Source organism: Gopherus evgoodei, chromosome 2 (genome assembly GCF_007399415.2).
Source record: "Gopherus evgoodei ecotype Sinaloan lineage chromosome 2, rGopEvg1_v1.p, whole genome shotgun sequence".
NCBI classification, from domain to species: domain Eukaryota; kingdom Metazoa; phylum Chordata; order Testudines; family Testudinidae; genus Gopherus; species Gopherus evgoodei.
The window spans coordinates 22,676,723-22,689,918 of record NC_044323.1 but is presented as its reverse complement, the minus strand read 5'-3'; the positions used below and the strand labels follow the sequence as shown (position 1 = coordinate 22,689,918).

Below are 13,196 nucleotides of genomic sequence, written 5' to 3'. Positions count from 1 at the left end.
ATTCTTTATTTGTAAAGAGTTTTAAGAAATTAGTTCTTGAATATCAATCTGTTAAGTTTACCTGCCCTTCCAACATCTCTCTTTGCAATCCCGTCCTTTCTTGCTCAGAACTGTTGGTTCTTCGTATAGAAAGACTGTGAGATTTGCGCTTCTGCTTTGCTTGCCGAGCAGTTGCAAAACTTCCACTTTCTGTGGGCATTACTTCAAGGAAATAACTTCACTGAGGTGCCTATGATAAACTAAGGACAAGCATTAAGCATTACAATTTGCTCTACATAACAGGCCACAGTAAAAATTATTTCTTGGAATGGAAACATTTAGGTCTATTGAATTCTAGTTTTATTTTAGATTTCATTAAGCCCTTCCAGGAGGGACTGATTTCTATTGAAGTTACAGCTGTAATTTAAGTAACTAATTTTTAAGAGTTTAAGTATATGCATCTGAATAATTAGAAGCAGAGAATGGAATCACATTACACTGCACTTTTTCATTCGTTACTAACCCTCCACAAAATGAAAAAAATAATTTCACTATCTTGTGATTACTAACCACTTCCCAAATTAAAATCTAGAGATAGCTCCAAAATGCTTCCAGGAAACAACCAATATTCATATTGTATTTCACTGAAATGCATGCAAAGTTAAAACCCAGCTGGAAAATGAAAGTACAGGGACTTGATAATTGAGGGACACTGTCAGGTTACAAATACATAAAACCACTGTTTGTTAGTCTACACAATTCCATAAGCATGCTTGCTTTTTACCTCTAATGCTAGTAATTTAAAATAAGGTTGAAAAATTTGAAAATCTAGTTTTTCCAACATTCACTCAGCTTGTACCGAGAAACTAGCCTTGTCAGTTTCACATTTGTTTATAGTCAATTTCATTTAATTTTTAGTTAGTCAAAACATTTCTATAAATATTAGGTTTCATAAGGCTGTTTAAACAAAAGCCAAGTTATATACCTGACAGTATCTCTTCAGCTAAATTTACTGTGCATGACCCATGGTGTTTCTCAATTTAAGAAAATCAAATTATTTATTGCATAAACTATTGGAGAAAATATACTTTGCTGTCAAAGATTTAGTTTAATTTTGAAAAAAATCCAGGAATTATAATAGTTGTTTTAAAACTGGTTTAAGTATCAGTTTCAAAACATTTAAGTTTGGGAAATCTCAGTTTTACTATAAAGCAATTCAAATATCTAAAGTTCTCACTGATTTAAAACTTTGTTGATAATGTAACATTGAGGTAATTGAAAACATTATTCATTCTCCAGCCTTAATGATTTCTGAAAAAGTAATCACAACCCAAAGAATAGCAAAAGGGGAGCAGAGTTGGCACAGCTATTAAGGCTGAGCTATTAACTGAACTTCCTAAAGAAGTTAATCAGTAGAAAAATTAAATCAAATCCATGGCCATCTCCAGTTTCAGATCTGCCAAAATACTAAAGCCTGAGCAAGCTAGGAATGAGCACCGTCACACTCTTTACAAGATTACATGTTAACTCATTTGGTTTTCAGCATTTTTAAATCCTACATTATCAGATAGTCAGCCAATGACAAAAGTAACTTACTGAAAAGTATTATGGGCTAAGTAAACAATGTCCTTCAATTTGCTTTGATTTTTTTTATATATATATTAAAAAAAAGAATAAAAAACGGGCTGTAGTTAAAAAAAAATCTGATGGACTCCAACTGTTAGTTAAGGCTTGAATGCTCTCTCTCTCATACACGCACTCACTCTTCTTATTTAAAATACAAAGATTATTTTTTAGAGGTTTCGGGCCCCTTGATGCATCATCTCAGTTCTATGAGTCCCATTAAATTGTCTTTCAGTACCAAACCCACGATGAATCTAAAATAAAACCCAGGCTACAACAGTATCTTCGCTTCACTAAAATACTTCCACTAAGTCTCACTGGGTACTTCACATTGCCCCCTCACTCTTTTTTGTCTGTGGTTTATTAGAAGGAACTAGTCACAACCAAGCTCACAAAATCATTGGGATGCATGGAGGAGGGAGAGAACTGTACTTTTGTGTAGGATGTTTCTCATTTCACCCAAGTTTCCTTTTTTATTTATCACATAAAAGGAAACTTAGTTACATATAAAAATAGGATTGATGTAGCAAACAACTCTAAGATACACCCAACAATTTATTTTCTTCAGTTTTAAATGTTTCACTTTGAGTCACTGTCCTTGATCAACAAGGATGCCTAGATTGTAGCACTGAGGTTACGCTATTCCCCTCAATGTGCACTATCTTGGCTTATTAATTTTTATCTGCCATTGTGTTGCCAAGGTATTTCATTTTGGTAGGTCTTTACAGACTGCCTCACAACAGTCCTTTCTAGACTTCTTTCCCCCACTAGTTCTGGCAGCTGCATAACAATACATTTCATATTGAAAAAAAAAACAGACTAATAACTTGATACAGTCAACTTGGAGAAAGAATTCTCTGAAGAATGTGTACCTACTGTTACAAATATTACGATAACTGAAAGATTAGAGGAAAACATGTCTCTACTATTTCAGTTTATTTTGTCCACTTGATAGCATTCTAACACTTTCACTGATGATCAGTTGCACACACTCTTTCTCATGCACCAGCACAACCACAAGACTCATGGACTACTCTGGAGACAGTTCACATGCACTCTTCCCAAGCCCTTGCATGAAGGTGTTTACCAGTACAGCAGGAGCAAAGGTGACATTGAAGAGGCAGCAGGCAAGCATGTGCATACAGAGGGAGGGGAGGGGAAACAGAAGGGATCGGCTTAAGTACATTCAGAGTTGCTGTTGCTCCCGTGTCCACCATAAACACCTTTACTAAAGGAGCAAAGCACAACAACAAAAACACCGATAATTAAGAATTTTTTTTAATTTTAAATAATATGTGTTGGTTTAAGATTTGTTTAAACAATTGACTGTTTGAATTAGTTAAGTTGACAGTATCCCTTTAAATGTTTTAAATATGAAAACATTTTAACTAAAAAATCATTTTTACAACTTTGTAAAAGGTAAACGTGATCACAATATAAGCTATATTTTCTTTGGTGTAGGCTTCACAAAAAAGATCTTTGGCAATATGATCCTACAGCATAAAACAATAAAGGTGCTCATTACTGGCAGTTACCTGGATGCCCCCTATTGGGTAATGCTTTCAAACAATTAAAGTTACCTGTCCAGAGTATCAGTGTCATGTTACATATCCTATGAAAACCATATTAAATATTGATTAGTAAAACAGCACATAAACTGAAGTCTTTCACATCTTTAGCTTGAACTCTTTAGTAACTAAAACATGCCAGACTTAAAAAAAAACAAAACACACACATCAATACTAAGCACCATATTTGACCCAAACAAGAAGAAAGACTTAAAATTGTCATGTTATGTAGTTAGTCTGATTAGTCAAGTATATTGGCTTTTTTTCCTATTGATTCAAGGAGTGTTATCAATGGTTTCTGAAAAAAAGAGCTACACCCATCTCTCCTCTGCTGATAGTGCTACCTGGCTGAAGAGCCAGCATGGGTCAATGATCCACTTGCCTCCTGAACCCTGGTCCCAAACCAAATGGAACTTCTCAAGCTAATTCTTAGTGTAAAAGGGGGGCAAGCTGATCAAGAACAAACAAACTCTGTATTGAAAACAGCAGCGGTATCTAATAATGCAATATTGTTTACAATGCAGCTAGAATGCTGTTTGAGTGCTAATACACATGTACTATAAAAATCAGCACAATGAGTATCTATACTCATTCTGCCAAGCAGCTTGGGACAGTTCACGTATTATAATAAATGCCTGGATAGTATTTTCTCCCACAGTGATTTGTCAAGCCTTGACATTATAAAGATGTGTATCAAACTCATTTGCTACCAATCAGCACAAGCAGGGACATATGATGTACTCTAGAGTACAGCCTATGTTGTGAATAATCACCTATTCTTACAATGCCATATTATTCATATATTTCAATTATCCTTTTTTGATACAACTAATAAACATTTTAAAATGTGAGAAAGTAAAGCTCTATCACCTACCTTGCTGTAATGAAAGTTACTATATATTGACTCAGTTACAGTATTTTGTTAGAGTCTGAATAAATTTGTGTGACAAATTACTGTTGTGCTTTATTGAACTATGGTGATGAAGCGGCAGTCACTAATTCAAATGAAGGTGCAAACTAAAATTAGACTTCCATTCTTTTCAGAAAGTAACTTACTGCAACAATCAGCTTATTCTGCTTGCATGTTTCTTCTCTGTTGTTCTTTGTTCAGGAGTTGAACAAGTTGTGTAATGCAAGGAAAGAATGCAAGGGGAAAGCTTGTTGCTACAAGCCAGAGAGGAAATTCGTTCTATGAAGCGTCAGAGTGCAGATGGAATGACTAAAGCACTGCATCTCCTTTTTTGTTCATTCAAAACAACGTAAGAGTTGGGGGAAAAAAACAGGGAGGAGGTCAGGGAGAATGTGAAGAGTTTACAGCAAGATCTCTTTTACCTAAGAACCAAGTTCATTTTCCTCATTCCCTGCTCAATTTTGTTAAGTTCGATCTATTTTGATATTGAATACTTTAGAGGAAGATTTTCAAAAGCAAATAAAGAACTTAATAGTCCCATTACCTTTTGCTCCTATATCCCTTAAGTACTTTTGAATATCTCCCTATCAAACATTAAGTTTCAGAATAATAACTAGCTATTTTAGTGTGCAGTGCATAATAAACTAGATCTGAAATTTCCTTATTATTGTTGAACAGGAGGATAATCGCTAAAATGAAGTCCCATGAAATATGTCGATGTCAAACACTTCAGTCATTGTTTTCCCACAGGTCACGTTTGAAAATAAGAGTGATTAATTATTTTTTGGCAAGCCTTTCAATATATGTGACTGATTTTGAAATTAAAAGTTTTTAATTTAATTCCTAGCTTATGCAGATATGTTCTCAGTGTGCATATAGCTCTAGGAATCAGAGGGAATACACCACTTTCATTTTGAGGTACTCTGTGAACACTTGATTTTCAGGGAAACTAAGCACTCGCAGCTCCCATGAATTCAGTGGGAGTTCCAAGCGTGCTGCAGATTGAAAGTCAGGCCAACTGGCTTTTTAGGATAAAAGAATAGTTGTTTCTTCTAAATCAATACACATTTAAAACATTATGCCATATCAGATATCATAGTAGCAATGCTAAAGCTAAGGATAAGCATTGTAAGAGTGATTAAATAATTAATCTACTTGACACTTATTACAAGACTAATTTAGTTTCAACATACATTGTAGCATATTATAATTTAGAAAACAAAACTGTAGACTGCAACACAGGCAATGTCAATTTCAACATTACATACACAAAACATACAGTTTATTATGGCATAACTAACATGCAGTTTTCTTTAAAACCCTGACAGTAATAGTGTAAACTCTCAGTAGCTATTGTGACAACATATTTACTTGCTATACCAAACTACTACATTTTTTCCAGTATTGGGTTACTTTTAGAAGGATAAGGAACTTCTCTAGGGATGGTAATTGTGAACTTCCCATTAGGCTCGCTGACAAATGACTTTTATGAATTTTATAAATGCCATGGCTTGAAAAGTTAACTAGGAAGCTACTAGCCATAAGATTCAGCCAACTAGACAAAGGCTAATGTGAAAGACAGGAAGAGAACCCACCCGTGAAGTGCAAGTGCAATGTACTGGGGAAAAGTCCATGTGCCGAAGAGACAGAAAATACTGCCCCAGACCCATCTCAGGGCTCCAACTTTCATTAGCCTAGCTGAAATCTGAAGTATATGTTTGTCACCCAATAACAACAATTATATGGATCCCATCAACATAGTATCCAAGTGCTTCATAATTATATGGGAGGCAGGGAATTATTATTCCTATTTCATAGATGGAGAACTGACACAAATGGTAGATTAAATTATTTGCCCAAGGTCACACACAGCAAGTCTATGACTGTGCTAGGAACTGAAGGCAGGTCTCTTGAGATTCAGTCTAATGCTCTACCTCATTTGATACCAACTCAGTGCCTCCCACGGTAAAGCAAAGTGACACCATCCTTTTAAATGTATGAATTTATTCTCTCTCAAGGGATTATTTTTCACCTGGAATAGTAATACAGAAATGTTGAAGGCTTTTTAAAAAAAAAAAAAGATCTCACAGCGCAGTATCTAGACTCTGACAACAGCTAGACCTAGAAATGTAAAATTTTGATATACTGACAGTGGACAAATCTCTAAATCTACCCTGTAGACAAATTTATAGCACATCTTTATTGCTTCAATTTAACTGACAGAAATAAAGCTCACCTCCCTAGGTACAACACGAGCTATTCAACAGCACACTAGTTCATATTAATGACATTTTCGCAGTGACCTGATAACTTTATACAAGAGTTTTGAAGGCACGTTTTTTCAGTGAATCGTTGCCTGATATTCCAATAAGATATGTTTAAGTGGCCTCCATGCTATTTCAACAGATTTTAATTTCTTAGAAAGATACAAACTACTTCCCCCCAAACAATTCTGGATGTCTCAAATTTATGCATCACAATGCAAATCTAACAGTAGGATGCAGTCTTCTTGTAAATCAAACAGAAAAGGGCTTTTTTTTTTTCTTTTTTTAAATGGCTACAGCTATTTGACCATCAAGAAGCAATGAGGAATCCAAGTGAATACAAAAGCTATGAGTATTTGAGGAGTTGTTATTCTTATTGGGTAGAATTTAGGCATCTCATTCATGGGCCAGGACCTCACTGTGTTAGGTACTGGATAAACAGTATCCAGGTGTTGAAAACCCTCAGTAGCTAAACTGCTATTATGCTCTTAAGATTTCATTTTTTAAAATAGACTAATCTCTAACAGTAATAAACCTCGTGTGTGTACATTACTTGGCTATTGGATTATTGTGTTTTCTTGGTTAAACAGTTGAAACACACACACACACCACGGACTTTCCAAGGGTAATACTTCTCAGTAAGCTCACTCAAGCACTAGCAAGAATAATCCAACATTTATACAACACCTTGTCTCAAAGCATTTGTAAGAGCTCTAACATATCCATTATACACCACAAAAACTCAAATGCTATTCAAGTGGCACACATAAGCACTGCAATGCCAATCCTCCAACTTCAAACGTTAAGTGAAACTCTAAAACTGGTCAAACATAATCCAGAGAACATCCAAACTGAGCACTGCTCTTTAAATTATGAAAAGACTGTAGACTCAACACCACATAATGTAACATCTATCAATGAATCAGGAATAGACAACAATGACCAATAGCACTGGTCTACAATTTTTGAGAAGTCGTCTGCTTCAGAGATAAAATGTGATATTTATTATGTATTTTGATGTGCTGAATTCAATTATGACAATTAAAACAACTGATTGGCTACTGTTTCTAAGATACTTAAGTTTTTACATTTTATGTCTATGTATATTGTGTAGATAGTTGAGTTTTAATCATAAATTGTAAACCTAGGTCTTTTCATGTGTTTATGGTTGCTTTACATGATAATATTTCACCTGTCCTCTTTATGTAACACTTCAAAAATCAGCAAAAGGGTTATATAAATAAAATTTATTATGAAACAAAAGGCAAAAAACTATTATGTACATAGTTTAGTCCTTTTCAGTGTCTACTCAGCGCTTCTTGTATTCATTAAATGGAGCATCTCTTGTCACTGTCCAGCAATAGTCTGCAAGCACTGATGGGCTCCATTTGCCCTGATAGCCTGCCAGGAGATTCCACTGCTGTAGTCTGGAGCCTAACACCTCTGCCTTACTCTTGGGTAGTTCCAAATCCCTGACAAGGTCATTCAGTTCACCTTGTGTTATGAGGTGTGGTTCAGAGGAGGAGGATGGGAGAAAATGTGGGTCCTGTGACATTGATGGTTCAGGACCAGAAGTTTCATCCTCTTCCTCTTCCTCGTCTGACTCAAGTGAGAAGATTCTGGTACATCAGGAACCGGCAGTCCTTCTCCGTGGGATGCTGGGCGTATAGCTGATGGAATGTTTGGATAATGCACAGTCCACTTTTTCTTCTTAGACACCCCTTTCCCAACTGGAGGCACCATGCAGAAGTAACAATTGCTGGTATAACCTGTTGGCTCTCTCCAAATCATTGGCACTGAAAAAGGCATAGATTTCCTTTTCCTGTTCAACCACTGGCCAAGATTTGTTGCACAAGTGTTGCAGCATATGTGTGGGGCCCACCTCTTGTCCTGATCTCCAATTTTGCAGCCAAAATAGTGATAGGCTTTCTTAACCATACTGGTTATACTGCACTTTTGTGATGGAAAAGTCACTTCACCACATACATAGCAGAAGTTATCTGCACTGTTCACACAAGTACGAGGCATCTCTGCTCTCTTTGGCTAAACAGAAATGTGTCCCTTTGCAAAATCAAACACTGACAAAGAAGAGAGCACGACACTGTATGATTTCTAGAGCTGATATAGGGCAATTTGTTCAGCAGAGTGATGTAAGCTTCGTTATGATTGCATCATCCATGACTTCTAGGAATAACATGATGCAATTCATATCATGTGTGACACAATACCAGCTTCAGATTGCATCATTCATTGTTTTGCCTAAAAAGCAACTACTGTCCAAACCCAGTCATAGATTTATTCATCGATCCAGTCAAAAATGTATTTTAGTCATTTCTGATTTAAATTGAGATCCCTTCCCTTTATAACTCATTTATCCTCCGCCATTCCCAAGTCAAGGGTCGTATATACTGACCCAATAGCATATCTTGAAAACTAGAGCCAATCAACAATTTTAAGCATCATTTTCGTTCTCAGTGACCCAGAATTAGTAAAGTTGGACTACATTTATTTCAGAAGCATTTTGGCTGTAGAGCAGTGTAGTTACTGGAAGAACCCCTAGCACACTGTGAGTCTCTCCTGACAAATGCTTGAGAAGGTGGCCTAGTAGATAGAGCATCTTACTGGGACTTAGAACACCAGGGTTCTATACCCAGCTCTGCCACTGACTTGCTGGGAGACCTTGGACAAGTCTATATATCCCTCTGTGCCTCAGTTTTCCCATCTGACACATACCTCCTTTACAAAGCACTTTAAGATCTACCGATGAAAAGAATATTTCTGTATTATTACAAAGATCCTAGGATTTAGTCATTTTTACACTTTGGTAAGCTATGCAAGTATTACGATGTGAATAAAGTATTCTGTTCCAAACTAACCACTTCATCTCATGTTCAACAAAACAGTTTCAGTACACACAATCTATTTAAGCAAACTCCGTTTTAAAATGAAGTGCAGCATTAGGCCACAGCTCCACTGGGAAGTATATTATATTAGACAGTACTAGTATGTTTTACTTAACATGATAAATAATTTATTAACTAGTGTAGACATGGACAAGTGATCTTTAAGAACACGTTAGCTGGTCATGGTTAACACTAATCTCTTGGATTAACTAAAACCAGCTACCATGCTTTCAAACAACTGTCCTCGTGCACATCAAGGACAAAGTTACATTTAACGTTTGTTAAGACACAAAGGGCTGGTCTATACTCAAACTGGAACCAGAGTAACTAAAACAGTTTTAATTCACAGTTTAAGTGCAAATCTACATATGGATACTTATTTCAGATTAAGAGTTTTCTATTTCAGTTTAATTTAAATTGTTCTTTTCCCAATTTAAATTAAATCAGAATAGGACACTATTTGAAACAAGACTTCACACAGACTTGCATTGAAACAACTTTAAAGTTGTTAATTAAAACTGATTTAGTTAATTTGGTTCCAGTTTGTAAATACGCCTTTCCTAGCATGATGCATTGACCTATACAAGCTGTAAAAGAGCACACAAAAAACAGAAAAGTGAGTGCAGTTTGGAAGCTTCCTAAAACTAAGTATGTTACTGATGAAACTAAGTTTTTATCATGCAAACATAGTAAAGGGTACTCTTTTTTAAACCTACTTGTTATATAGAAATGAAATGAGATTTTGCTGTAATGAAGGAATATTTTTAACATCACACATTTATGTTTCCCTGAAAGGTTTACTCAGTGGAGTTGAAATAAATTCAAAGGAGCTATGCCAGTTCATTAGATAAACCTTCCACGGATGTATTAAAATGATGACTACAATTAAGTGTCTACTTTTGAATTTGATAGCATTTCCAATTTGTCAAAGACAAGACATGTAAAAGTTTTTGCCACAAACACAACAATTAGGGATATAATACCTGCATTAATTCCTGAAATACAACACTTATTCTAGTCTTTGTATAAAGCTTTTCTATTTCCTAATTTTAGGAAGAAAATGAAACACCTAAACATGCTGATAACACCTGGAAATTCATTTCGAAAGGGACCACTCCAGAGAAGGAGGGAGAAACATGGCTGGTGAAGCTTTAAAAAGCTTAATTTATAAACACAGTTAAAAGATCTTTATGTCACCTTGGGAAGAGTGATAATTTGCCTGGGTCCATAAACATTTTCCTGATGACCCTGCTGTACTGTATGCTAACTGAGCAGTGGCAGCATGTGACTTGTGCTGTGCATGTGGAATCTGTAACAGTCATTTGACTCACAGATAAAATACAATAATGGAAATTCTTCAAATCAACTTATTCCTCACGCACTGGGCATGTGATCAGCACTCAGCCCTGATCATGGGGAAATGGGGAGGTTATTACTGCTGCAGCTCAGGGCAATAACTGTAAAATCAAATAGCCCCGCACAGTGAAGAGCTCACAGGGCACGGCCAGGGTCCATCCGCAACCTGTCTAAAACCCGTATCGTTACAGCACGTGGGGCGCTGGCAATGTCCCTCACCCGCGGCTCAGCGCACCTGTGCCGCCCTAGCAGTGCCCCCCAGCGACATCCCCTCCACCCCACTATGGAGCGATCTCGCGCCCCTCACCCACAGCCAGGGCCCGCTCAGACACCTCCCCACCATCACCCCGATCCGCGAGAGGAGAAAGGAAGCGGCTGTGCCCACAGCCCCGCCCCGCCCCGCCCCACCCCTGTGTCGCGGAGGAATGGGGAGGGCCTCACGCCGCAGGGAGAGAAGGGAACGTGTCCCGGGGAAAGGAGGCCGGGAGGGGGGGTACGAACTGCTCTGAGATCCTCCCCCACCAGCCGCCTCGCCCATCCCCACTCAGGGGCAGCCTCCGTGGGCGGGAAAATGGCGGAGGATGAGGGGGAACCGAGGCCCCGCACTCACCTGTCACCCGCGGCCGGGCCGACTCGCCAGTGAGCGCCGCGGAGGAAGTGGAGGAGACGGGAGAAGAGGACGGGCGGCGCCGGGGCCTAGCGCGGAAGCGGACAGGTCCCGCGGAAGGGGGTGACAGCTGGGCCGGGGGCCGAAGTGTCTCAGAGCTGAGAAGAACCAAGAAACCGCTCGCAAGAGAAACCCGCCAACATCCGGCTCCGAACGGAAGCGCCGCCTCCTCCCGCACCATAGAGAAGGGGGGGGCTGCGCAGAGCGTAGCTTGCAGACAGAGCGGGGCGGGCCGAAGGACAGACAGCAACGGGATAGATCACGTGAGTAGGAGCTCGGTGTCTGCAGTGCTCGGGCGGAAGGTTGTAGCAGACGCGGAGCGGCTCGCTGGGTGGAGGGGTTGTTGTCTGTGCAGCTCAGTGGGGCAGCGTGTGCGCGTGCGCGTGCGGAGCCAGAGGCTGTGCGTGCATTGAGCACATGAGAGAGTAATTCATGCTGCTTTTTTTTTGCTGCTATGGGGATGAGTTGGGGGGAAATATTTTGAACTCTCGTATAATTAGATATGAAAATGAGACTTCATTACACCATACATAGTGCTTTAACAGTTTCAGTACTTCCTAAATATATTTTTAAAGTTTTTTTTTTAATTTTTAGATTGTGTAACAATATCTTTTTTTATATTAAAAAAGAGAAATTAGAAGAAAAAAATCACAGGTGATACTAGCGGCCTGGGCAAATCCTGCATTAACTGAGAGTGGGGGGTCAGGCATTTTAGGGTAAAATGCATTATAGACTTTGTCAAGGCTGAATCCCCAGTCTGTCACTTCAAGTGCAGAAGGTGGGGGCCCACAAGGATTCTAAAAATTAATACTTGCCCTTCCAGGCTTGTATTAAACTCCCAAGATTACAGCTTTTCTTTGACTTTGGCTTGGTAAATGCTGCCAAACCCCAACTGCCAAAAAAAAAAAAAAAAAAAAAAAAAAAAAAACCCTAACCCTGGGACCCAAGAAGGAGCACTTGGGAATGTCTCCCTTTGGGGTACCCTCAAGCCCTTTTTACCCCCCCCAAACTCTGAGAAAGAACTCAAAAGAAAACAAAGGAAATTAGCTATTGCCACTAGCTAATCAAACAGCATATGCGCAAACCTTGTAGGACACCAACAATCCAGTCATGTTCTTAAAAAGTAAATGTTGTTATAATCAAAAAAGGAAGAAAATACATCTGGAACTTTGGCTTTTGCTAGATTTTTAAAAGTTATTCCAAAAATTGAGCACCCAAAATAGCTTTGTTGAGGGTTCAGCTTAAAGGTTACAAGCAAACAAAAGCATCTGGGATTAGCTAAGAGACGATCCACAAGCTGAAATAAAGCTGATCGCATTTAGCTACACATTTCCTAGCCAAATGATTCCTTCCAGGTATGGAAGATAATTTTTCATATGTGGTTCAACCTTACCCAGCATTGCTGTTCCATGTCCCTGCACCCTAGAGAGAACAACAGACCCAGGGAAAGTTTGGTAAGACCAAATTTGTTAAGTGAAGAAATTGTTGTTAAAATCACACACCAACAGGCTCTGGAAGCAAAGATATAGAAAGTTAGCCCACTCCCCAGATTGCACCTGGGATCTTTCAAAAGTGGGTTGCTTATCCATGCCTGTTGCTCCAAAGCCCTGTGGTAAAGGCATCTCACTAGGATCCTGTATGTGGGATAAAATTAATAATTAGACCAAAGTATTGTATAATGGGTAGCAACCCACCAGTAGGCAAATGTACATGTAATGTAAGTACTGTGTTTACCAATAATCACATTTACCATTTGCCACAACCAAAAAATCTCAGCTTGCTACCAATCATCTGTTAAAAGGTAACATAGTTCCTAGAAAAAAAACAATGTGGGAAACGGGACCATTCATAATATACATGCAAATGGGGACATGTTAAGAATTGCCGCTGCAGAAAGACATAACAGCTTACCATTGGTATAACATA

At 38.4% G+C, this 13,196-nt stretch overlaps 1 protein-coding gene across 1 annotated transcript in view; it reads right to left on the bottom strand.

The window, feature by feature from the left end:
* Positions 1-11,506, bottom strand: part of WDR37 (WD repeat domain 37) — a 65,811-nt gene extending 54,305 nt beyond the window's left edge. The window contains 2 exon segments of the mRNA XM_030550139.1: positions 62-239; positions 11,214-11,506. Coding sequence (XP_030405999.1) covers positions 62-199 — 138 coding nt within the window. The 5' untranslated portion in view covers positions 200-239; positions 11,214-11,506.
* Between the last annotated feature and the right edge of the window lie 1,690 nt (positions 11,507-13,196).